General features: G+C 38.0%; 2 protein-coding genes across 5 annotated transcripts in view; one reads left to right on the top strand and one right to left on the bottom strand.

The window, feature by feature from the left end:
- LOC137252096 (uncharacterized) overlaps window positions 1-26,587 on the top strand; it is a 450,569-nt gene that overhangs the window by 333,581 nt on the left and 90,401 nt on the right. Inside the window, exon 6 of one of the 2 annotated variants that reach the window (XM_067787324.1) lies at window positions 18,949-18,984. The exons of the other annotated variant lie outside the window; for it this stretch is intronic. The gene's annotated coding sequence lies outside the window, so the exon portion shown is untranslated. Of the gene's footprint in view, window positions 1-18,948; window positions 18,985-26,587 lie in introns of those variants that run through there. 2 annotated transcript variants of the gene reach the window in all.
- Oct-TyrR (Octopamine-Tyramine receptor) overlaps window positions 18,702-26,587 on the bottom strand; it is a 430,474-nt gene continuing 422,588 nt past the window's right edge. For all 3 annotated transcript variants that reach the window (XM_067787329.1, XM_067787330.1, XM_067787331.1), the window contains one exon: window positions 18,702-20,656. In XM_067787329.1, coding sequence (XP_067643430.1) covers window positions 18,821-20,566 — 1,746 coding nt within the window. In that variant the 5' untranslated portion in view covers window positions 20,567-20,656 and the 3' untranslated portion in view covers window positions 18,702-18,820. The remainder of the gene's footprint in view (window positions 20,657-26,587) is intronic.

The raw sequence follows: 26,587 nt of genomic DNA, 5'->3' as shown, positions 1-26,587 counted from the left end.
CGATCTTTACATACTCCATAGTGTTCTTTTTATATATTCCCTTAGATTTGAAATATCTCGGGTGTTGAATTTTAGGTTAGCCCTCAGGGGGCTTATATTTTTTACGTTTGATATTTCTTTTTGTTATAACGAATCTTTTTGGTTTTATTTGTTTGTTTTACCTGCCTAACTTTTGAATTTTTGAAAATTTTCAATTTTTTTGCAAAACTTCACTGCAATAAGCAGTGTGTAGTATCGGAATGAGTACTATAGTAAATTGGGTCCCTTTTTGTGTGCGGTATGGTTGTCTGCAGCACGTGGCAATTACAATGGAAATAAATTAACGCACCAAAGCAATATGGGGTATTTCACTGTCGCTAAAATGTTAGCACCTTCGTTGTCCGAAGAATAGAATGATAACTCAGATTTAGTGTGCATTTCACTTATTATTATTATTGTATAGATACTTTTAAAGTTTAATTTAGTTTTATTGTATAGCAATTACACGGCTTAGTAGGTATTCGATCAATTTCGCCAGTAGGTATCCAGTATGTATCCTTGCGTCAAAGACTGGCGTTTATTACGAAAGCACGTGATGCAATGTCGAAGTTGATTACGCGCTGTTTTTTGGCCATGTATTATCCAGAACTGCCGTCGAATGTGTGCTAACGATAATTTCGTGCCACCATGTAAAGTAATTTGATGAGCGAAGTTAATGAGCAGTTTCGTGAAATGATGATTATTTGGTAAAATCATAGGATGCCTTTGATCGTATGGCAGATTGGCATGTTTTAAGCGACCGCGAAAGCGAAGAACTTTATTGCCGTCTATGAATGGTGTTAAACTTATTAGTGGACTATTGGTAGACAAGTTGGTATTCGATTTGATGCAGCGCATTTCGGCTCCAAAGGCTTCCCACTGTACTAAGTAAACAATTCGATAGAGACTTTGTTGCAGTTCGTTAGCTGTGAGCGGTCCGTAATTTTTGTCGCCAACATTAGGTTTGCAGAGATTATGAAAAAATCTAAGAAGCCAAGCTGTTACACGTATAATTTGATTGTAAGAAGAATATCGATGTATGAACGACGTGTGTATGATTGCCGTATACGTTAATATCTTAGGCGGTTTTTCTTCTGTCATTGTGCTGTCGATTTCTTCGCGGTTCATGAAGGAAACAGGCTAAGCCGATTTATCTTTTCGCAACCAAGCAGGTCCTTACCACCACACTTGGTATTGTTGCAACTGGGTTGGAGTTAAATACCTTGTTGCGCAGTCGGCGGATTTGTCTTGAGTTTTTACACGACGCCATTGACTTGGCAAGCTACTTGATAAAATTTTAGAAACACGATTCGCCACGTATATTTCCATCTATTCACATCACCAGTGATCCAGTATAAAATGATAGTTGCATCAGTCCAATAATATGTTGGGATTTCACCAAAGCGCTGTTGTAAATGTTTTTGTGCCCACTTGGCAATTGTTGTGGCCAATACCGTCCCACATAGTTCTACTCTTGGAATTTTAATTGGATTGTTGGGTGTGACTTTGGATTTAGACGTAATCAGATGGGTATGAATCCCACCGTGAAGATATTGTATTTGTAAATATACGGCCGCTGCATAAGCAACGGATGAACCATCGCAGAAGGCATGTAATTCCAATGAATGAAAGTTTGAAGTGTAGTTAAGCCATCGACGTATGGCAATCTCCTCTATGTGAGGAAGCTCCGGAACGAAATTGCGCCAAGCGATTGCAACTGAGGACGGTCGCTGTTCGTCCCAATCTAGACCCGACTGTTTTCCGTCGTGGCGCGTCAATTTCAATGTTCAGATTTCCTTTAAGATTATATTTGCAGCAATAGTTATTGGACTTAAGAGTCCGAGTGGGTCGAATATTCGTGCTATAGTACTTAACACCAATCGTTTAGTCGCTAGTTGCAAAATTGGAAAACGTAAGCAAATCATTGTTGGGCTGCCAGTGCACTCTAAGAGTTTTAATGGTTTGGTGTTCGTTGAGTTGACAACTTGAACTAAATGAATGATGTTCTGCGGGGATGAATTGCAAGAGATCAGGTGTATTGCTTGACCACTTCCGCAGTTCCGCACAGGCAGATCGGAGGGCTGAAATAAGTTGGTTGCGCATTTGTGTTGCTTTAGCGACGGTGTCGCTGCCACTAAGTACATCGTCTATGTAAATATCTATTAACACAGTCGTGGAAGAGTGTCAAGAAATTTCTCCTCATCGATTGATAATATTTATGCTTCGTTATTTCGATTCTCCACGCTTATGTAGTGGGACAAGGCTTTTCGTCGCAAAACTTTTACGGATGTCATTGAAGAAATTCATTTTATCGGAAAATGTCGAAAACGATAAAGTTTAAAACCAAGGATTCCATTGATACCGATAGATTAGTATTTTCAATCTTAAATGCCTCGAGTTTCCTATCCCTATAAATGAAGCGCAACAAAAATCATTAGATGCGAATCAAGGGATTGATGAGCGCAATACAAACCTTTATAGCTTTAGAGCCTCTGCAACTCAGTTGTCAACCTCACCTACGCGAGGGGAATCCTGTTACAAATATGATTATATCATACAACAACAGTCATTAGCTGTAGCAGAAGTCAATCTTACCAACTCATGTTTTACTCATGGCAATTTAAGCGTAGCTTGCATATTTTTATAGAAACGTGGGGTAGAACCCACGGGCATAAGCTAATCAGCTATAAACTTACCAGCTATAACTACGTTTATAGCTTCTCATATGCGCGTGTATATGTGAGTGATACTTGCACAAATTATTACCTACATTTGGGAGTATCTCAGATATATGCATGCGTTTGTGCGTTGCCCTCCGCTGCTTATATGGACATATGTATAGACATAATGATTGATTCGTTTATGTAGATACAAGTGACTGCCTGCTTTATTGCTGTGGCTTCATTTACTTAGCATCAGACTAGTGATGTGAGTATCACTTGGTGTCACTAATATTCGTCACAATATTTTCACGAAAATAAAATTTTATTTTTGATAAATTACGCTTCATAACTGCTATCAATCAGGTGTTTATTTCTTACAATAAATAGCTGTTGGCTTTGGTGGTATCACCTTGGAGATTATTTTTCAACTTCACCTCAACTCGATATCCAATGTAGGATATCAACTGGAGAAATGTCTTGAATATTCATTTGAGTACCGTACATTTCTCAAAATCTCCCAAAGGTTGAATAATAATTGGAAAATAATAATGACGTTGGCGATCAACTCGGAAACTTTTAATTTTACAAAATTTCTCAAAGGCTGGATAGTGAATTGAGAATGAAGTTGCATATCAACTAGAGAACTATCTGGTTTAAGAATAATTAAATAATGATGGTGGATATCACTTCCGGAACTAGATATATGTATATTTCGCTGCAGAATTTTCTTTTTCCATGTTTGTTGGGAAAACAAAATCCAGCTGTTGCCGTATCTACAAATTATCTAGACAATAAAAAACCCAATGTTGCCGCACAAAAAAGGATACCCCAAAGGCGGCCTTAACCCATTAAGTCCTAGGCATAGAAAGGCTGGACAATTTCAATGATGTGACCATATAAATTGGTTCAAACAAAAAAAATTGCTGCCCTAACCCATTTGGGTGGATCTAGATCAACTTCGATCTGGATACTGTAACAGGTTAAACTCTTATCTACCCCGATATACAACACATATGTCCTGCTTGTGATGTGTCCCCATATGACACCAACCATCTCTTTAACTGTATTGTGGAACCAACGCCTCTAACACCCATCTAATTATGGTCCACCTGAGTTGAAACAGCGAGTCTTAATAATAAGTATACATTGAACACACCATTAAAACAAACAAACATAAATATGTAAAACTGAACTGGAGTTTACAAAGCTTCTCATTCGCAACGGTGGTTTTCGAAATGGTACCATCGCAATATGCCAGTAAATGTTTCTTTCATTCTTTTCAGTTTCTCTTAGAAAAACATAATTGAATATTCAATTATTATAAGCCAGTGTTAAGCTCATGAATTCTTAATAATAAGTATAAATTGAACACACCATTATAACAAACATAAATATGTAAGACTGAGCCCGAGTATACAAAGCTTCTCATTCTCATTGATTAATAAATTATTATAAGCCGGAGTTAAGCTCATGAATTTTTAATAATAAGTATAATTGAACATTACGAAATTGCCTGATGATGAATTCTTAATAATAAGTATAAATTGAACACATCATTAAAGCAAATAAATATAAATATGTAAAACTGAGCCCGAGTTTACAAAGCTTCTCATTCGCAACGAAAAAGAAACTTTACAAAAACAAATCTACATAACAGGCAAATTAATAGAGTCAGAATGTGTAACTTGTGTTGTTAGTGTAGAAATGAGATAAACTGAATTAAACAAGGAAAAAAATACAAGTGGTATAACCTAGTGGTTAAGGCAACTGCAGTTTCATCGTGTGATTCGCGGTTCGAATCTCGGTGAACCATAGCTGGCCGGCATTCAAGTTCAGATGTTTGGATTTCCATGTAATATTGGTCCTAGGTATTCCACTAGAGGTTCCCTGAGGAGCTTCGGGTATATCGCATAGCACAGCGGAGGCCGGATTTAAATGTGTTGCAGCAGCAATGGTTTCAACGGACTTTGCTAGAGTGGTAGTATCCGGAACATCATTTTCCAAAGCAAGTGGTAGGTTTAGTTCCTCCTCAGAAGTTTCATGATAGTTAGGTTGGATATTATATGTCGGATCAGTAATATCGTCATCATCAGAAAAATCAAAGCCATCCTCACTGTCTGCCCATTCATCTAATATCTTTTCCTGGTCCTTGGTAGTCAAATAATGCTCGCCACGTTTCATTTTGATTCTCAACAAAAACCTTTGAATTTGAATATAGCACTAAAAATGTCAACCACAAAGCGCGGTGTTGCATATCGTTAGCTTAGTGTGAAAATGTGCTAAGTCACTTTTTACGAATTTTACAGGAGACGAAAAAAACTGAATAATTTTTGAAATAACCTTTTTTTTCAAAACTGTGAATGGGTATCCTCATTCATTTAGTTGCAATAATTTTGAGTGTAGAAGCTTTGAAAAAGATAAATAAAAATCATGTATGCTAACTCAGCAGCTATTTTATGACAGCACAATTTCCTCACTCAAAGCAAATTTTTTCTCCTGACTTAGCACTCTTTACTCAATATGTTTCCCCATCACTCCTCCCCTTTAATGATTGAAATATAACACTAAAACTATATATTTCACAAAAAATATATTTATTTGTCAAACTATTGCTAACTATTGGTGAACCAATGTGGTGTGATGGTAGCGTGCTCCGCCTACCACACCGATTGCCCTGGGTTCACACCCCGGGCAAAGCAAAATCAAGATTTTAGAAATAAGGTTTTCCAATTAGAAGAACATTTTTCTAGGCGGGTTCGCCCCTCGGCAGTGTTTGGCAAGCACTCCGAGTGTATTTCTGCCATGAAAAGCTCGACCTAAAATCTCTTCGGAGGTTATCGCGCCTTACAATTATTTATTTATTTTATTTCTAACGGTACTGATTTGGACTCTTTTGCCGGATGGTGCGCATACAATAACTTATTTTTAAATTCAAACAAATGCTGTGTTGTGTCTTATTCCATAAAGACAACTGCCACATACTTTATCTACAAACTAAATGCTAAATCTCTCAATCGTTGTCAAGAGAGTAAAGACTTGGTTTTAATTTTTGACTTCAAACTCTCTTTTTCTAGTCACATTGATTTCGTTGTTTCAAAATTTGGTGCAATGGTTGGGTTCATTAGACGTAACACCAGGACCCTATGACGTTGAAGGCACTTAACATATCCTTGGTCAGAAGTGGTATTGAATATTGCTCAATAAAATGGAATCCTTTCTATGAATCTAACTCCTATAAAATTAAGAAAGTTCCAAAAATTTTTACAAAATTGCTTTACGTATGCTTCACTGGCCAGACGGCCTCCCATCATATACCAGCAGTCACATATTGCTTGGTCTTCAGGCTTTGCATGACAGAAGAACTTTTATCTCACTCATGCTTGCCTATAATGTAATAAACTTGAGCATAAATTGCTCTGATTTATCTACTTTGTTCATTCCATATATTCCACTGCGTGATCTTCGGCATAATAGATTATTTATCGAAATAACTCATAAAACCAATTATGCTATGAATGAACCTATAATAGGACTATACATCTAGCAAATCGATTCAGTAGTGTTATTAATTTTAATAACAGCTTATATAAGTTTAAGCTTAATTGTTTTCCATTTTTAACTAGTCTGTAAGAAAGCATGTAGTTATCGACATGTAAGAATTGAAGTAGATTATAGTCAGCGCAAAGCATTTATCATACACCAAAGGCATGTCTCAATTGGGTAAATCCAATTTCAAGGGGTTTCCAGCACAATATATAGCTTCTCCAACCCAATTGTCAATTCACCTAACCGTGGCGAATCTTGTTTCATTGATAGCCGAGGCGCTGGCGACCCCAAGTTCCTCATGGTAAAACTATTCAGTGACAAAAAGCGGGAATTACCGCTCTTAATTTTTGTATGGAAGAATTAATTGATTCTCTCGCAACCTCCACTGAAATTAATTGGAGCCGAATGTGTTAAGCAAGGAAACAAATACAAACAGGATAGCCTAGTGGTTAAGGCAACTGTAGTTTCATTATGGCATTCACGGTTCGAATCTCGCTGAAACCTTTGATAACATTACGAAATTGCCTGATGATGAATTCGTGGCGGTTTTCGAAATGGTACCATCGCAAACAAACATAAATGTGTAAAACTGAGCCCGAGTTTACAAAGCTTCTGATTCGCAACGAAAAAAAGAAACTTTACAAAAACAAATCTACATAACAGGAAAATTTATGGAGTCAGAATGTCTAACTTGTTTTGTTAGTGTAGAAATCAGATAAACTTAATTTAGCAAGGAAACAAATACAAGCAGGATAGCCTAGTGGTTAAGGCAACTGTAGTTTCATCGAACCGCTGGCCAGCGGTTCGAATCTCTGTCAAACTTTTGATAACATTACGAAATTGCCTGATGATGAATTCGTGGCGGTTTTCGAAATGGTACTGTTGAAATAAACAATTATTTTTTTTAAAAATGTCTTTTATCACACAAGACAAAATTATGAAGTGAAAAGAGTTCTTGAAATAAAAATATTAAAACAAGTGGAGTTACCACATAGCTCCCCTCTAAGGAATTACATAAAAGTCAAAATAATAATTAATATGGTAATTTATTCGATTGAAAGACTGGTTTCAAACGATCTATAGAAATTTTTTAAATTTTTCTTGAAGTGAAATTTTAAAGTATTTTGGAAATCGTTCAATAACTTCATACGGTCCCGAGTATTTAAAATCTAAAGATGATCGACCAGCATCAACACGAATCCAAACATGTGTACATGTATATAAATCTTTGCTAATAAAAATGGTTTTTCTGGAATGTTCCGAAGTTGAAATAGGTTGTAAATTTTTCATAATTCTTTTTAAAGTTGAAACGAAATCTGTAGGATCTCCAAATAGTTGTGGTTGAAAGAAATCTCCTGGAAGTTGAATTTGTTCTCCATATATAAGTTCAGCAGAAGTAGTTTTAAAATTATCTTTAAAAGAAGTACGAATTCCTAAAAGGACGGAATTTAGCGTTTATGTCCATTGTAAATTTTCATTACATCTTAATCCTGCCTTTAAAGTACGGTGAAAACGCTCAACTAAACCATTTGCAAGATCGACCTCTATCAGAAATAATATTATTTGAACATCCGGCATACCAGAAAATCTTAAAACGTTCTGCAAACTGTTCCAGCTTCAATATTTACAATGGGGAAAGCTTCCGGCCATCGACTAAATCGATCAACACAAGTGAGTAAATAACTGCATCCTTCAGATATTGGTAATGGACCAACTCCTGTTGGACTCCCGTTAGAGGACATTGATTACAATTTGTGGTCGGTCGCACCTATTGGATGGGGCGAAGCACTGCTACAACAACAACAGCAGTAGCTTCTTATGGCATGGTATTGAAACCAGTAACATACAAAATTCCAATGAACGTTTGAATTTCTGTCAAACCTCTGGAAAATAATGTAGTATCACTACAAAAAAATGTAGACAGTTACAAATTGCTCCAATATTTTTTATTATATATGTATTTACCCAGTTTTTCAAACAAGGTTCCATAATATTCAATTAAAGAGTCAATAGACTGTTGTGAAAATTGATATTTGCAGGACTTACTCGACTTAGCTTTTTCTGGCACGATGATTTGCTCAGGAGCCAACTCTCCAAGTTGGTTTTCTTCGATTCGACCATTGTCGTCACTGAATAAGCAAATAATTTCCACTGCACCATCAACTTCCCCAGAAGCTTCCCCCGGAAATTTCTCGGCTTAATCTGAAAGCAGTTGTACATCTTCGTCCACATCTTCTGTGTCACTAGCTGCATATACAGTCTCCAGCAGTAATATCATTTGAACGGAAGCTCATTTTTTATATTCAGACCCATTCTAAATATTCTCGCGGAATTTTGTTCTCGCGGATTTTTTATTCCCGCGGAAAAATTCCTCCAATTCTTTTCTCCTAGGGAGAAGAATAATTGGGGAATAGGAATTTCGAATTTTCGAAGTCAGTTGTTTTCTCAATTGAAATTTCGTTGCGCATTTCTTATTTTGTTTAAAAAATTGTAAAGTTTAATTATTGTTGCCAATTTGTTTGAAATTAAGAAATATGGTATAAACAATGCACATTATTGCATTTCATGTGGTATTCACTGAAATGAGTAATGAATTAGTGCCACAGCAACATCAACAGAGGAGCATAAGAAGAAGACCCGGCGGGATAACACAAATCCGCCGGAGTTGCCTGCATTCATTCTGCAAAGCAATTTACTGGCGGCCAAGTCGAGTTGAGCTCGCCTTTCTATTTAAGCCTTCTTAAAAAATCCTTGCGCAATTTCTGGGTGGCTGCATCAAATATGCGAAGAGCTCTTCCGTTGCTTATGATATATTTTTCGACTTAAAATAAAGAATATTGTTGTTGTTGTATTAACAGTGAGAATGTAATTACATATTTTAGCACAAATTTGTACAACTAAGTGTTCTTTCTTAAAATAACCATTTTCCTTTAACTATTTTGATGCATTCCCTTTAATTTAACTAGTGAAAAAACTCCTATGAAATGGCAGAGAAATCTCCCTCACATTCATAATACCTACTTTTCTCCCATAACCGGTTTCCGCTTTTTCGAACATTGTTCAGAATAGGAGGAAAGGGAGAAGTGAAAAAACTCACAAGGAATTTTTATTTAGCATACGAGGAATGGGAGAAGGGAAAAAACTCGCACGGAATTTTCATTTAGAATTGGGCTGATTATTTACGACTTCATCGTCCTATTTCTGATTTAACTATATTTTCTATATCTCTTTAGATAAATTTCTTTTAGAAAAAATTTTGCAAAGAAAAACCGCCAAACTTTTTCTTGACAGAAAATGTTAATAAATAATATCAGCTGCTCACAGGGCTGAATGCTGCCGGTTGAAAATATGACTAGCGTCAAGTCCTAACGTTGCATTTGCGCAACGTACACTTTTAATTGCATATATATGCTACATGTTGCAATAAACAATTTTCCAAACCATTTATTTTCAGGCACGGAGATTTTTTTAACTTTTAAATCGAAAGTATCTTTTAATAATTTAACAAAAGACACCCAAAAAATTTCGGATATTCTAACCAAAATAAATGTGTATAAATCTTTACTACATTCAACCCTCACTAGGGTAGGCACTTTGTCGTTGGTGTGAGGGCTTAGCCGAACTCCATAGCGCCCGACTATGAGGCGGAGCGTTTTAGGACTGACATCTACGCCGTTTCGCCTCGGGGGATGTCGGTGACCAAGAACTGCCAACCTCCTAATCCTAAGCCAGGGATTTGCAGCCAGGGGATAAATTTGGCTATATTCGAACGGAACCTTCCCGATACCGGGCCACCTCGGGAAGTATTGATGGCCTTACCACAGTAAGGGGCGCTACTGTGGCGGACGGTTCTTTTCCCGTATATAATACTGGACCGCTGAGCCCGCTTTGTCGGGCAGGTGGTCGTACGACCAAGATGAACGATCATTATCTAATTGTAATAAGAACGATGATAAGAGGACAGAGTCACAAGCCAAGGACGACAAATACGCATTAAGCGACGCGTCGGACTCGGGGAGCGAGAGTAGTGCTGATTCAATGAACTCCGTGTTGGAGAATCACTCAAATGAGAACGGAGTAGAAGACTGGAGAAGGATACGGAGCAGAGGAAATAAAAGAGCTCTATCGCAGTACCGTGCAGCACTAGGAATTGTGCAACGCCTGGAAGCAGTGGTCAACTCAACAGAAGTGGGCATCGAGCGCTTGAAATGGGCCCATGAGGTGGTAGAAGTAGTTCGAAGGCAGTTCAAAAGGTTTGCTGTGAGAAACCCTCGGTTCTGAAACCGGTACGAGGAGGAAGAAGCGTCAAATGGCAGTATGAAGAGGCAACAGTCGGCGGAAGGCGACAAGCCTGCTTTTAAGAGGCAGAAAGGACCCAGTCCCAGAGCCGCGGGGCAGGGCAGTCGCATAGACTAGACAAGTGCGAGGTAGCAATTGCCTCGAAAGCTGTGAGTCAGAGGGAAGTTCCAACTAGGGAAGTAGGATATAAGCCAAAAGGAGATAACGCTAAGACTCCGGCTTTTCCCGAGAAGATGAGTGATGTGGCAAAGCAGTCACTGACTGTGGAGCTGTTTGATCGTAGCAGTCCTTTCGTACAGATGACTACTGAAAGGTGGAGGTCTGTAGAAAGGCAACTTATTAGCTTAATGCTTTAGATGATGCGGGAACAACCAAGTAAGCCCCTTCCAACCTTTGATTCGGGGGGATGGTATAATGGTGTGATGATTATAGAGTGCGACAACATCGTGAGCTTGCGGTGGCTGGAGGATGTGGTTCCAAACGTCCAAAGGCACGAAAGGGCAGTTTGAGGTAGTGGATACAGCGTAAATCCCCACGGTACCAAAAGTAAAGGTATGGATACCCTGCCTGATGAAGTCGGAGGATACACTGCGACTTCTGCAGAATCAGAATCCGAACATACCGGCACAGGATTGAAAGGTACTTACTGTATCTCGGCCTACGGAGGAAGGTCAGTTCTACATCTTCCAAATAAACAAGCAGGCGGAGGATATATTGTACACTCAGCTTGGAAGAATGTCCTTTGGTACAGACAAAATTTATATGCGACTCAGGAAAAGAAGTCCCGAGGATAAAAATCCTAACACGGAAGTGGGCGAAGTCGAAAAGAACCTCAAAAGCCTAAGGGAAAAAAGACAGGTGGAGGGAGCCGACGTCACCGCGAAGTTGTTAGAAGAGGACCAACAGCCAGATGGTGCTGTGAGTCGCACAGACGAACGCCCGGCACAACAGTTACAAGAGGCTGAAGTGGGGCTTCGAACACTCTAAACCAAAAGGGCAAGGGGAGGACGACGACGCACATAGGTAGATTTTAGACATTTAGGCGGCCAAAATTGAATCTCTGAAAGTTGCCACAATTACAAAAAAAAAGCACTCCCACAGCTCATGAATAGACAGGGGAACAATAATTCTACCCCTTCCCATCCATCGCATATCTGGCGTTAGCTGTCAAGTAATCGGAATTTAGCTATTTCTGAAACGCGTGTTATGTTTGTTTTAACCTATGTGAAATCGCATGTTTTAACGTGAATATTTTAAGTTTCAAGACAATTAAATTGAGTAATTGTGATGGATTCTGATATCTCAGGTAAATACTAACATTATTAATGGTGTGTGTGATTTTTAAAAGTTATAAATTGATAAAGAACCTATTTTATTTAGGATGTTAAAAAAATTGTTTTTTTTTTTTAGATTTTTAGTGTTCAAATCCAGTTTTGTTATGTTTCCAAGTCCGTCCAAGTGAAAATTAGTGTCGAATATGGTACTTGGTAAAATTAGCTTGCCAACTGCATTAAATTTAGCTGCAGATACTTGCAGATAGGGGGTTAGATAGGGGGTTTGATACACCCTTATTGTTGCACAACATGAAAAACAGCCTCACTGTGCAGGAATTTTTTAGTGTTACACAGTGTAATATCTATTCTAATATAACCGATTAGTTATACAAATTATTATAATTTTTCATAAAACCTATAAAAATTTACCGTAGATAAAGACAGAACTAAGTTATTACACTTCTTGCTGTACAACAAGAAAAATAGCCTCACTGCGCAGACATTTTTTAGTGTTCCACGGTGTAATATATATTTTTTTAATATAAGCGATTAATTACACAAATTATTATAATTTTTCATTTATTAAACAGTTTTAAGAAGATGTAGGCAATTAAATATTTTTGGCCGCCTAAAACTTGAAAATCTACCTATGTGCGACGTCACGACGAAGGTGCTGGAGGGGGACAAACAGCCCAATGGTGCTGCGAGTCCTACTGATAAACTTCCAACACAGTAAAGTGGCGTCGAGCGAATTCCTCCTAACCCTTGAGGAGGGTTCGTTTGACGTGGCGCTGATCCAGGAGCCGTGGGTCTCACCGGAAGGAAAGGTTTCCGGACATAGCGCGCGCGGATTTGGCGTTTACTACGCGCAAACGGAAGGATGGGTGCGAGCTGTAGTAATGGTAAGGAAACAGCTACATTCATATATGCTGCCTAATTACACTACTGAAGACCTCGTAGTGGTGGCCGTTGAGCAAAAGAATAAGCAGGCATTTACCCTGCTACATGCCCCACGCTGCGGAGGTTCTACCGATGTAGTACAAGAGCCTAGTACAGGAGGAAGGGCGTAAGGGACGGATTAAAATGCGCACCACAATGTGTGGGGAGGAGCAGATACGAACGAGAGAGGCGAATCTCTATTTTGTTACATCCTGCAAACCGCTTTGCAGATAGCCAACAGGGGAAATATCTCTACATACATTGGTCCAACATCCAGCAATGTTCTGGATATTACATTGAGCTCCGAGCGTGATATATCAAGGTATGATTGCATGGTTCTTGATAGACCATCCTTCTCCGACCACGCGTATATCAGCTTCAGCATCCCCCTAAAGAGGGTAGAGAAGGGAGAAACCTTTAGAAACCCTAGGTGAATGAACTGGACTAAATTCCAGAAACAGGTAGAAACAAAACTGGGACAACCCAAATAGGTTGCCAATGTGGAGGAACTGGAGAAGTCGAACGAATTCCTAACAAGGACGCTTACGACTGCGTATAACAAAGCTTGTCCTCTAAGAAGGTTCAGAGGAAAAGCAAAGCCGCCATGGTGGAGCAATGAGCTGAGTCTTCTAAGAAGACAGGTAAAAGAAATGTTTAAGCTAGCAAAGACCGCGGAAAGCGAAGTATGTCGGGACGAGTACAGGGATCTACTGCGGATCTACAAGCGTGAAATTTCCAGGCTGAAGAGAATATCGTGGAAAAGTTTCTGTACGGACATAGAGTGCTCCACCGAAACAGTTGAAAAAAGTCCTAGCAAGGGGAAACATAGTCCAGGGACTAATAAAGAAAGAGAACGGGGAATAGTCAATTAATAGTGAGGAATTCCGTGAGGTGCTTTTCGACGCACATTTCCCATCGGGAGACGGGAGAAGAGCCAGCAGACATCACTCACGCTTCGATCGCGGAGCGGGTAGTGCCGGAATTGGTGATCGATACCAAGATCGAATGGATAGTGAAGCTCTCTTCTAAGTTTAAATCGCCGGGCCCAGATGGTATATTCCCGGCCATGCTGCAAGTTTCAAGTAGGGCGGTCGTGGAATGGCTTAAAATAATATTCGATGGGTGCATAAGACTGAATCATGTACCGCACTCTTGGAGAACTGCTCGTGTAGCTTTCCTACCAAAGGAGGGGAAGATCGATCACGTGTATCCCAAATATTATAGACCCATTAGTTTAACATCATTTCTGCTCAAAACCTTTGAGAGGCTGATAGATGTGTAGATAAGGTCTAACGTGGATGAAAAGCAAGGCAAGTCGGTAGACACCTCATTGCATAGGGTGGTAATAGGCATAGAGAAATCCCTGGAATATAAGGAATATGCTCTAGGAGTCTTCTTGGACATTGCCGGGGCTTTCAATAATGTTTCTAAAAGGGCGATTATGGATTGTCTTAATTACATTAAAGTACATCCAGCCTTAACCAGATGGATCGGCTGCATGTAATATTGCAGGAAGATTACATCACAATGGGGATTGTACGAGGCCACGAAATCAGTGGACAGGGGCACGCCGCAGGGAGGGGTGCTATCACCTCTGCTGTGGACGCTGGATATTAACCAATTGCTCAGGCGTTTCGATGAGGGACCCGTAAAACGTACGGCTTACGCAGATGACGTTGCAATTGTCATAAGTGGAAAGTGCCTTCCAACGATGAGTTCTTTGATGGATCGGGCGCCTCGTGATATTCATGCCTGGGCATCTAATGTCGGGTTGAAAGTCAACGCGGAGAAGACGGATATGGTCTCGTAGTAGTACAAGGTGCCAAACTGGACCAGACCTAAGTGACCTTACAGGAGAAACCTTGCGCAAAATATCTAGGAATCATCCTAGATAGTAAGCTGTCATGGAAGCTCAACGTGGAGGAGAGGGTGAAGGCCTCGACGGCACTTTATGCTTGTAAAAGAATGCTGGGTGTGCGTGGGGCTTATCGCCCTCTCTTTCTCATTGGGGTCTTACAGCGATTGTAAGCCCTATTATATACTATGGAGTTCTTGTTTGGTGGAAAGCCACACGAAAAACAATATACCTCAAAAAATTAGAGGGGTATGCAGACTATATATGCTTAGCATTACGGGAGCCCTGAAAACAACCCCGACGGTTGCATTGTATGCCATTCTGCACATTGCACCTGTAGAACTGGTAGCAAAGAACATAGCATTAACCACTACAACCAGGCTCGGTGCCTCGGGGCAGCTTGAGCGCCGACCATACGGCCATAGTAGTATAGCATCATCAATCACAAGACGAACAGACTACCTGATTCCCTATCTGCGCTTCGAGGGAGATTTTAAGGCCTCAATATAGGTGGACGGTTGGCGCAAGGGTGCGCAATTAACGGACGAGGCGATACATGTGTACACTGATGGTTCCAAAGTAGTGGAAGGAGTTGGGTCTGCGGTGTACTGTGCTGATCCGGAAATAAACAGATCCTACAGGCTGCCGGATTACTGAAGCGTTTTCCAAGCGGAAATATTAGCCGTAGCCAAAGCAGTAGAAACCCTGGAAGAGAATAGCTTAAGCTGCAATCGTGTTAACTTTTATATTGACAGTCAATCATACTGTACTATATAGTAGTATGACAATAATCTCTCATACCACAACATCTAAATGCGTGTTAGAGTGTAAGCAGTCTCTGGAGAGAATCGGGAAAGGGAGAAGCATACATCTATATTGGGTCCCAGGGCATATGGGAATAGATATATATATTTATTTATATATATATATTTTTATGTATTTATTTATTTATTTACCAACGTAGTACAGGGTAAGGCCAGATATAGTCTTTTAGAAGTACTTCAACTGGGTTATTAAACATAAAACAGTGCAAATATGTATATCCTAACTTAAATCTAAGTAACAAATTTAGAATAAATCAAACCTTAACGAAAGAAAAGATAGTCAAGATGAAAGTGAGAAAAGGGGAAAGAAAAGAGAAGCAGGGATCTTAAACACCCTTACAATGTTTTTGCATTGTTTTTATACAGCTTTGGAGTACTTGAGTATTACATCCTTGTAGTTGAATCTATTTAGTCCAGCCTTCACATTATCTGGGATTGAATTCCATAATTTAACCGCACTAATGAAAAATAGTCTAGATGAAGTTATGTAATTATGCGATGGTACGACCAGACTCTGGGAATGAAAAACCGGATGAACTAGCTAAAAAGGGCGCATCCCTTGAAGCTTGCTCCGTAGACGTCCCAATTAAACTGGGCGAGATTAAGCGAAGGCGAGAGGTGCACATGATCGACCAAGCGGGGAAGGCGTGGGTTCAAGCGCGGGGCTGTAAAGTGTCGAAGATTATGTGTAGGTCTTACAACCTTAGACTAACAAAGTTGCTTCTATCCTTAAAAAGAGAGGACTGTAGACTCATGACGGGTATTCTGACTGGACACTGCCTTCTGGCGTCACATGCCTTTAAATTAGGCTTGGTCAGTGATAGCAGATGTAGGAAGTGCGGGTTGTAGGAGGAGTGCTCGTGTCCTGTGCTTGCCAGGCAAAGACTCCTGCTACTAGGAGTAATGCAGATGTCGGATCTAGAAGCAGCAAGCGGCTTAAGTCCTAGGAAGCTTCTAGTATTTGCCAAGAGGACGGAGTTATTTTATAACATAGGTCCTGGTTTTTGATATGGTTTTTCAGTTTGGTCTTTAAAACAAACTTCTAGTAACACTAGGGACTCAATCAGTCCATGTGAGGTCCTCATGGATCGGCCAGTTCAACGTAACCTTACTGTATTCAAATATAAGTACAGCACATTTTAATTAAGTCCATTTTTATTAAGTTTTAGATGTTTTTTCGTAAAATTTTCCGAAAACCTGTGAAGTATATGCGAAGCCGTAAACGTTGCGCAGACGCAACGTGCCGGGCTTAATGGTTTAAACTGTGACTGAAAAACTGCTCAGTAGTTTAGCTGGAGTTTAAATTTGACTAGAGTTTAAGCAACTTTAAGCTTAGCTTAACCAACTACTGAAAAACCGTGCCTTACTCACATCTAAAATTTTTCATTGACAACTTCTAGGTTTACTGATACTTGGAAAGTAGCTAAAGTAACACCTGTTGCTAAAAAAATGTAATTCAACTCAACCATGTGGACTTACAGAGGAGTTGGTGTTCAGAACAAATGAAGACCTTGATTCTATTTGTTTATAGTCGAAGCATAATAGGCTTGACATTAGTGCGTGCAAGACACAAGCGATAGCCCTATCATTGTTGGTATCGCATGAAAGAATGAATGGTATAATCTTTAAATACGAGAATGCTGTTTAAACTCTTGGCTTCAGGTTGAATGCATCCCTCTCATGCGTTGATCATATCAATTCAACAATTTCTAAGTCGTACTTTGTATTGAAACAGCTTTGAAATACCGGAGCTCATATCCCTCAGGATTTTTAGCTTAAACTTGTTAAGGCTTTATTAGTGCCCATAATCTCATATCAGGAACTAGTGTGTGGTTGCCTAGATAAGGGTTCTATGAGTAAATTAAAATTACTAATTAATAATGCAGCTTGATACGTACAGCTTAAAAGAAAATTTTACTATATATCGCAACTATCCGTACAAATTCTTGGTTGCAGTTTAAAAAAAATGTTTGAACGTCGTTTATTGTTACTTATATACCAGATAATCGATATGCGTTGTTCGCATTATCTTTTCTCAAAATTAACTTCGGCACATTCAACTAGAACATGCAATCTTATAGCCCCACACTTAAAATATTCAGTTACTTCAAGAATGTTTTTCATTATAGCCGCGCCGTTGTGGAACACATTACCTAACTAACTAAAATTGGTAACAAATCCACAGCAATTTAAATTGGCTATTCAATCCCTCTCTTAACTTTAACAGGGTATTTCAGAATTCTGATTATCAAATATTATCGGATGATACTTTTATACTATTATTATTAAAATATAAAATAACGATATTGCGGAAGTTGCACATATGTATATACCTAAAAGTTTTTTTAAAATTAATTTTAAATTTTTTGTATTACAAAATAATGTACACTTTTCGTTTTTATAATACAACGTTCATTGTAGAAGTTTGTTCTCTTAATTAAAAATTCGATAAGTAGAGTACACCCTTTCTTTCGTTTTTCTTTTTTCTCTATGTGTTCCTTTTAATTGCTTATTCAACAATGTATCCTGAAAATTTTTTTTAAGTTTAAATAATTTGTAGATTTCAGTTTCATCCAGAATCCTTAATCTTAAGCAAATATAGTATGAAATGAAATGTGGAACGTTAAAAGACTCCGTTTTGCTTATGGTTTTTTGGCCTTTAGTTTGTGAAAATGTTTGTAAATTATCGAGCTCGAGGCCATACAATATTAAGGTCGACCTGGTACATCCAACGATTCCTGAAGATGACTTCTAATTGAAGTCGAAATATCGGTAAATAAAAAAAGGCAATATATAACACATATAAATTAAAAAGTTTTTATGTGTTATTTAATATTGTATGGCCTCGAGTTCGATAATTTACAAACATTTTTATAAAGAAATAATAAGATTTTTTGCGTTTAATAATCCAGTCATTACTTTGACAGTTTTTTTACGACAAAATCACTCCCTTTTTCTTCGAGTGTAGCGCACATGTTTTCTTTTTGACAGTGTAGGCGTACCGTCAAGAATCGCGGTAACCATTTCCGTTTACGCAATATTCCTGTTTCAAAGTTACCTGTAACGCGCATTATAGCGCTGGTCAATGCGCTGGTAGTTAACCAACATGCGTAAATACTTACTCGTAAGAAAATGGACTCCCCATACATGCAAACCAGTTTATACAACAAAAACCACTAAAACGAATTTAAAATGGAAATACATTGCCCTATTTATTTTGAATTTATATATATAGATCACATATTTACTTATTTATATATCTGTTTACAAAGAAATACACCTGCTTATTTTTTTAATTTAGCGTTTCTTTTTAATTTATTTACTCTTACACCCCAAAACAGTAATCAACAACATTTACATTCAACAATCACTAATAACTTTTATTTCTTAGTCTTTTTCTCTTTACTGAAATCCGAGAAGTCTTTTAAATGCTCGTCTATAATCCAAATTGAATATCGTATAAATCACTGGATTTAATCCTGAATTAATGTAACCCAGCCACGTAATGAAATTTTTAAATTTATTCGTAGGACAACAAGTGTCACAGAAGGGCAGGATTACATACATGAGGAAAAAAGGCAGCCAGCAGATTACGAAAACTCCCATTATAATGCCCAATGTACGTGCAGCTCGTCGTTCTTTTGATAATGATATCTTTTGCTTCTCCTCAATAAATTGGTAAACGCCGGAAGGTTGTTTTTGCAATGACATAGCCGCCGTAGAAGTGGCGCCCACCGATGACTGCGGTGGTGTTATTTTAAATGAAGTATTTTCATCATTGTTAACGTCATTAGTGCCGGTGCTCTCTGAGGTTGCTTTCTGTTCACTGTTATCACCAGATATTTCATAATTTTCCATATCTTTATTTTCAGCTACCATAAGCATTAAGTGCTCTGCGACAGTTCCTCCTGCAGATGGCGCCTTTTTATCTTCATTCGATTTGCCATCACCTTTACGCAGTCGTTGCTTCCGTACTCGTAGTTTTCCTTGTTTAATGGAGTCTTTAATTTTCGCACGACGGGGTTTTTTGCGTGGTGCTGCAACAATAATATTGCTCTGCTCCATATCCTGACAATTGGTCCTAGCCGGTGTTTCATTATTAATTTTAGTTTCACTGCTAATGGAATCCTGATCATTTGGAATTATGACTGAAGAACTTGATTGGCTAGATAATTTACCACAACTTACTATGGTTAGACAAATTGAAGCGCAAGCACAGCTTTTTCGTCTTGCACTTACATTGTTACTGGCAGGTACACCGGTAGCACTACCTTTCATTGCAATGGTATTAATTTTTGCTGCTTTGGCGCGTTCACGCAATCGCCGACGGGTCGCAATATAGATTTCGATGTATACGATAGTCATTATTGCTAAGGGAATAAAAAATGAACCCAATGATGAGTATATCACGTAACCACGATTCGACGTTAATTCACACGGTGTAGCGCTTGTAAATTCATCTGGCCAATCATTCCAACCGATAAGTGGAGGCGAACTAATGACTAACGACAGAATCCATACACCGGCAATCAGTAATAGAACTCGGCCTACAGTACGCTTTTGTGCATAATTAATGGGATCAGTTATGGCCCAGTAGCGATCAAGTGCAATCGCACATAAATTAAGTATTGACGAGGTGCAGCATAAAATATCGCATGTGAGCCACATTTTACAAATATGAATACCAAACTCCCAGCGACCAAGAATCGAGTATGCTACGTTGAAAGGTAAAACGAGTAATGCAACCGTAAGATCAGCTACTGCCAATGATACAATAAAGAAATTTTGAACTATTCGTAATGGTTTATATGTGAATACACTTAAGATGACTAGAACGTTTCCAATTATAGTTAGTACAATTATTATGGAAAGCACGATTGTTGTAAGAATGGCTTCCCATTCTGGAACGGCCAAATGTGTACCAAAATGACTTGCGTAGAGTTCTTCGTTGTCACTGATGGTGCTGCATCCATCAATATCTTCGAAATAGCTTGAGTTGTTAGCGGTGTTGCCACTTGTGGCGGTGTTAAATATTGTAGTGATTGTAGTAGTGTTTACTGAGACAGCGGTAATTTTGTTACTCGATGACATGTATATTTCTTTGGAAATATTTAGAAACAAAAGCGGCTGTTGCCGTGTTGGCGGCATTTTGAATTTTTCCGGATTTGTATTTGCCCGGTTCTATGCGATCTTTTTTGGTTTTCTTACGTAATATATGTATGTTTGTCCGAATTAGATCTGCAAAATAAAAGGAATACGTAATGATTGCTTTGGTTTTAATATCGAGCAATTTGTTTTCATAAAATTAGCTTTTATGTGCCTAATATTTAGTTAGGTACCGAAATGTCATAACGCATAGTTCTGGCGTAATATTATAAATTTTATGACTAGTGGAAGACATGTTTTTACCAGGATGAAAATTTTGATAATAGCACAGAAGGGTATCGCGATGGTGACCATAAGGTCAACGGCCATAAGGTAATTTTACATTTTGACCACTTCAAATGGCTGTAAGGTCAATTTACTTCATGACCGTATATTTACTGTAGTGTCTGGCCATAGCGACTGAGTCCACGAAAATGTTCAGATTTTCCGGAAAGTAGGTAATAAGTATAAAATGTTGTAGATTATAGTAATACAAACAAGAAAGGACGGGACAATCTTCGGCACAGCCTTTCATGAATGGACTTGAAGAATAATGTCGTGAATTTTCAAAAATTCATAAAACTTGAACGAACTGGTTGTGATGGGATATTAGTGTGACCGTTATTTTTTTTTTTCGTATTTTCACTTGGAAAACCCGTAGATTTATTCCAAATCAGAAAAAAATTATATATAAAAATTTTAGATCGTTTGCATAACTATTGGGCGTGCCTTAAGCCCACAAAGTTTGCTAAAAATGCTATTTTTCTCACTATGGCTCGCTTTAATTGTTCTTAACTTCAGTAATATTTATTTTATAGAAAAACTTTATTCACAAATATTCTATGGGCATATGTATCTGATGAAAAATGTTGCTCTGTATTAGTTTTATTTAACATTAATATTTTATCCAGAAAAAACCAAATTAAAAAATAACAGCGAAGTTTTCACATATCTTCGCATTCTTTGCATACGAACATATTTGTATATAATTATTTGCAACACAATTAGTGCAACAGTTTACCGTCAGTTCTTACTGATTAGCAGAGCAGAATATTATTTTTGTTGTTACTTAACGACGACTACATCGGGTGGCGTTGGCATTACAACTTCTGCTCCCAAGACCTGCTAAAAAAGAATTAAGTGTTCTGGTTTTACTTTTGTATGGTAACCCTGTGTGTTTCAATTATTTCTAATATACGTTTTATATAGTTTCATTCTCATTATTTATAATTTATAACCTTGAACTTCCTCATAGCTAGCAGCGATTTCTCTGATATCGATCTCCGAACTGCAGGAGGAAAGTTCAGCTGTTTCAGCTGAATAAAGACAGAACAAATAAATATATGTTATACTATATTAAAAATAATATAAAATTTCTTCTTACTAGAAGCAGCTAATGCACGATCACTCTGTTCTTTCGTTCTTTCTTCACTTACTGCTGTTTTGTAATCGATGCCATACATAAACCCGGTCTACCTTTCCTACTTTGATTCTCCAAAAATAATTTTTCCTCTGAATTTTTAACAAGGTTCAGTGCATTTGCACTTGCTATATCAAATAAGTCATCTAACTTCGGCGTCCACGCCTCTTCTCTTTCTCTTTGCGTTTCCGATTTAATTTTATAATTTTTATTCACTTTCCTCCATGCATTATATAAATCTTCAAGTTTTGTTATGCAGTGTTCCTTGGTTCTAGTGGGGATTCGACCTTTATCCCAAAAAAATATTCACTTCTTCGACCACTAATTTAGCACTCTCACGTAAATTTAATTTTACTGCTCGTAAATTAAAAAATAATACCTTCATAACTTCTTTGTTAGAAGGTAGTTTACACCCAGGATGGAGAAAAATTGCCTAACAAATGGATTTTATCATGCAAAATTCTTGATGACATGTCTAATTACTTTCAATGCACGACAATAAATGAAATGTAGTCGTCGTTAAGTAACAACAAAAATAAACATACCAAGGAGCAATTAGTTTTTCCTTGAGAATTTCCCATCTCTGAGGGCTTGCACTTAAGATATTATACCATTTCTGCGTAATACCGAAAAATGTGATGACTTCTGCACAATATTCAGCAGCTTTCACTCCACATAAATTTAAACTATGACAAGCACAAGGTGCAAATATTGCCTGGGAGTTATCTCTCAGGATATGACTCTGCGCTCCTTTGTAATGACCGCTCATATTACTGCCATTATCATACCCTTACCCACGGCAGTTATCCAGTGGAATATTGTGCTTTTTTAGAGTGCTGCGAATCAGCTCAGCCGATAGTTTCTCCTGTTTTTGCGTTACAATCGACAAACTCTAAGAAGCGTTCTTGGATTTTCTATTTTCCGGAGTCCCTGTCTAATAAAACATAACGTAATATAAAAACAGTCTTCTCAATATGCGCCGACTCAGGGGTTGCATCCACTATTACTGTGTAATACTTGACGGACTTTCTCTCGTCTTCTATCTTTCTAATAACTTGACTTGCACAGATTTCTATGAACTCATTTTGTGTTCCATCAGACAAATAATGTGCTTGGAGACGATTCTTTTTCGTTTGAGATTCCCTCACCTTCTCCAAATGTTCATGCAAAAGGGGGTCATAATTGCTGATCAGTTCCAAAATACTCCTGCGAGCTGCCTAATTTTTAAGGGTTTCCGCTAGAGAAAATCCACTGAACTTGCATTTCGAATTCTCTTTTCATATTGGCCCCACTCTATATAGCAAGTTTAATGATTTTGACTATTTTCAGGAATTTTGTCGTGTGACCTCTTCCAACCTTTTTCTTTAGAATAACCTGAAGATTTTGTCAAAACTGATCGGGTATTTTCGGAAATTTTGCTGAAAAGCCGGCATGGAAAACAAAAAAGCGCTTCTTTTGTTGCACTCCAAACGAGCCAATCACGCTTTACTTTTTCTCCGTTTTTTAGAGTAGTATGGAGAGTGATTTGAAGGAAATGGTGACCACTTAAGTCGTTGGGAAGTCGAAATAAAATGTGATTTTAAGTTAGTAGAAGCATTTTTGACAGATAGCGGTTATAAAATTGTGTCAAAAACGTTTATTTAACTTAAAATCATCCCTCTCCGCGGCCCTCAAAGTATTTAAAAACAGAATACATACATACTTTCGAAAATACTTTGAAATCGAAAGCTTACATTTTGGTATTATTAAGCGCTGTACGCAGATCAAAAAACATTCAAGAAAAATTTTGCATTTTCTTGAGCATGAAAATAGCAGTAGGCACAAAATTTTGGCATTTCACGATGCATTTATACACAATTTACACATGAATACCGCTTTTATAAGAATAAAACAAAATTTATGAAACTTTTTGATACCATTTCCCCCCCACAGCCAAGCTCACGATCCGCCACTGAATTACGTTAAACTTTTTATCTGAACAATCGCTTGTATCGATTATATATAATATATATATATGAACAACTTTTATAATTTTATAACTTTTAGTCAATAATTGTATAGCTAGAAGTTTTCTAGAACCCAGTTTAATTACTGCCTCTAGATCTGGCAACTCTGCCACCCCTAGTAGCTGAAGCCTTGGAGTGAAGTTTTTCCAACGCTTCTTTGCATAACAGAACACTTCTTGATGAAGTACTGCGTGAGGTTATTGCCTCAATTGCCACCTGACAATCAATATATATATTGACGGGACTGTTCCTTCACGGCTATAGTTTCCGCCTGAAAGACGCTGCAATAATTTGGCAGCCTATAGGATCTACCTATTTCTGGATCCACACAGTAAAGAGCACATCCGCCTCCTTTCATTCATTTGGAACGGTTCGTATACACATTAGTATGTCCTGCCATTTCTGCAATCTGTCACCAACCCTTCGGCTCAATTGTGGCCCCAAGATCTCTTTTGAAGCTTGGGTACGGGACCATATTTTCCGTTTGCCCTATATTAGAAGGCGCTATACTGCTATTGCCATAAGGCATGCGCTCGACCTGCCCCGAGGCTTTAAGACTTGTTGCAGTTGCTAACGCGACATTTCTGGTCATTAGATGTGCAAGTGGCATCTGAGAATGGCATGTAATACTGCTCTCGGAGTTGTTGTTGTTGTTGTAGCAGTGCTTCGCCCCATCCAATAAGTGCGATCACTTATAAATTCCCAACAATATCCTCTAACGAGAGTTCAAGGAAACTTGCGGTTTCAAGAGGGTTGGACCAGAGTGAGAGGGGTGTTAGATGCGTTGGTTCCAAATTGCAATTAAAGAAATCGTTGGTGTCATACGGCGACACATTGCAAGGAAAACATACATTCTGGATAGGTAAGAATTTAACTGTTACAGTATGCAGATCGAAGTTGAGCTTAAGTAAAGCGCGTCTCCCTAGGGATACGGATTCCATTTTCTGCGAGTTCATGGTATTTATCTTTAATAACGGTGTTCGCCGGGCAATTCCTGGCATAGAGGTCCGACCCCTGTTTGCGGATATCACTGAGGACCTGTTTTTTTTCTTGTATTTATTCACGGTCTTTAAGACCTAGTTTAAATTAAAAAAGAAAAATTTTAATGATTTACAGTATAAAAATAATTTGTTTTAAACTTATTAATATTTTCACAGCCTTTTATCTCATTTGGTAATTCATTATACATTTTATAACCTATATATTCTAAATTCTTTTAGCGAACTCAGTTCTTACCCTAGGCAGTCTTATATTTTTACTACTTCTAGTTTCATAGTTGTGAATCTCATGATTAAAATGTATTTTGTTGCCCAGATACTTCGGAAGTATTCCTAATATCACATGACGAATAAATTTCAATGTAAAGTAACTTATGGACTGTTTTATACTAAGCCAATTTAACATATTGTTACGAATATACCATGTACGTATACGAGCAGCGAAGAATCAATGCACAAACACATGCATATATCTGAGATACTTCTGAAAGTATGCAATGAGAGAAGCTATAAATCGTGCAATTGTAGTTACAGCTGAGAAGTTTGAAAGCTGATGGACTAGTAGATTCTTGAAGCGCCTAGAAGATGCGAACGTTGAAATCAGAGAGTATAAAAGGCAACAAATGTAGAGGCGATGGGATTCAGTTTGATTTGAGCTATCAAGCAGTTTCGATTAAGACGCTATCTAGCGAGCAAGAGCAGTATTATTTTGAAAGTCAGTTTCATTTAAGCTCTCAGTTTGGTTATTAAGCCAGCTAGTTGCAAAGTATAAGTGTTATTGTGAAGTACTTTAATAAAGGCCATTTTTCCATTATTCAATATTGGAGTTATTTATTCAACAGTTTAGTGATACGAACTTAGCAAAAGGGCAAATAAGAGGATTTGCAGCAAATTCGTTACAATATATAACATTGTACTTCTAGGTGTTCTATTCGAACATTTTAAAATTAATCGCATTGCCTTGTTTTGCTGTATTTGAGGTTTTTTTTTATCTGTGTATCATTTACTTATAGTAAAATTGTAGGACAGTAGACAAAATGTGGTTCAATGATGGATCTGCATACTAAGATTTTATGACGTTGGTTAATATTGTTACGAATATTAGCAAAACTAAGGGGTGCTGCCATCTCTAAGCCGATGCTAAGCAGTGACGTGAATTCACATCAATAATTCAATCATTATGTATCTACATAAATGAAACAATAATTGCGTCTACACATATGTACCATGTACGTATACGAGCAGCGGAGAATCAATGCACAAACACATGCATATATCTGAGATACTCCTGAAAGTATGCGATGAGAGCAGCTATAAAATCGTGCAATTGTAGTTACATCTGAGAAGTTTGATAGCTGTAGTAGATTCTGGAAATGGAATCGCCTAGAAGATGCGAACGATGAAATCAGAGAGTATAAAAGGCAGCAAATGTAGAGGCGCTGGAATTCAGTTTGATTTAAGCTATCAAGCAGTTTCGATTAAGACGCTATCTAGTGAGCCATAGCAGTATTATTTTGAAAGTCAGTTTCATTTAATGTGAGAAGTCGACAACCTGGCTAGGCCACTCTGACATAATCGGTTTAAGGGCTAGCCGGGGGAG

This window comes from Eurosta solidaginis, chromosome 5 (assembly GCF_040869045.1).
Source record: "Eurosta solidaginis isolate ZX-2024a chromosome 5, ASM4086904v1, whole genome shotgun sequence".
NCBI classification, from domain to species: domain Eukaryota; kingdom Metazoa; phylum Arthropoda; class Insecta; order Diptera; family Tephritidae; genus Eurosta; species Eurosta solidaginis.
The sequence above is the reverse complement of the archived record's forward strand: the minus strand, read 5'-3'. Positions and strand labels throughout refer to the sequence as shown.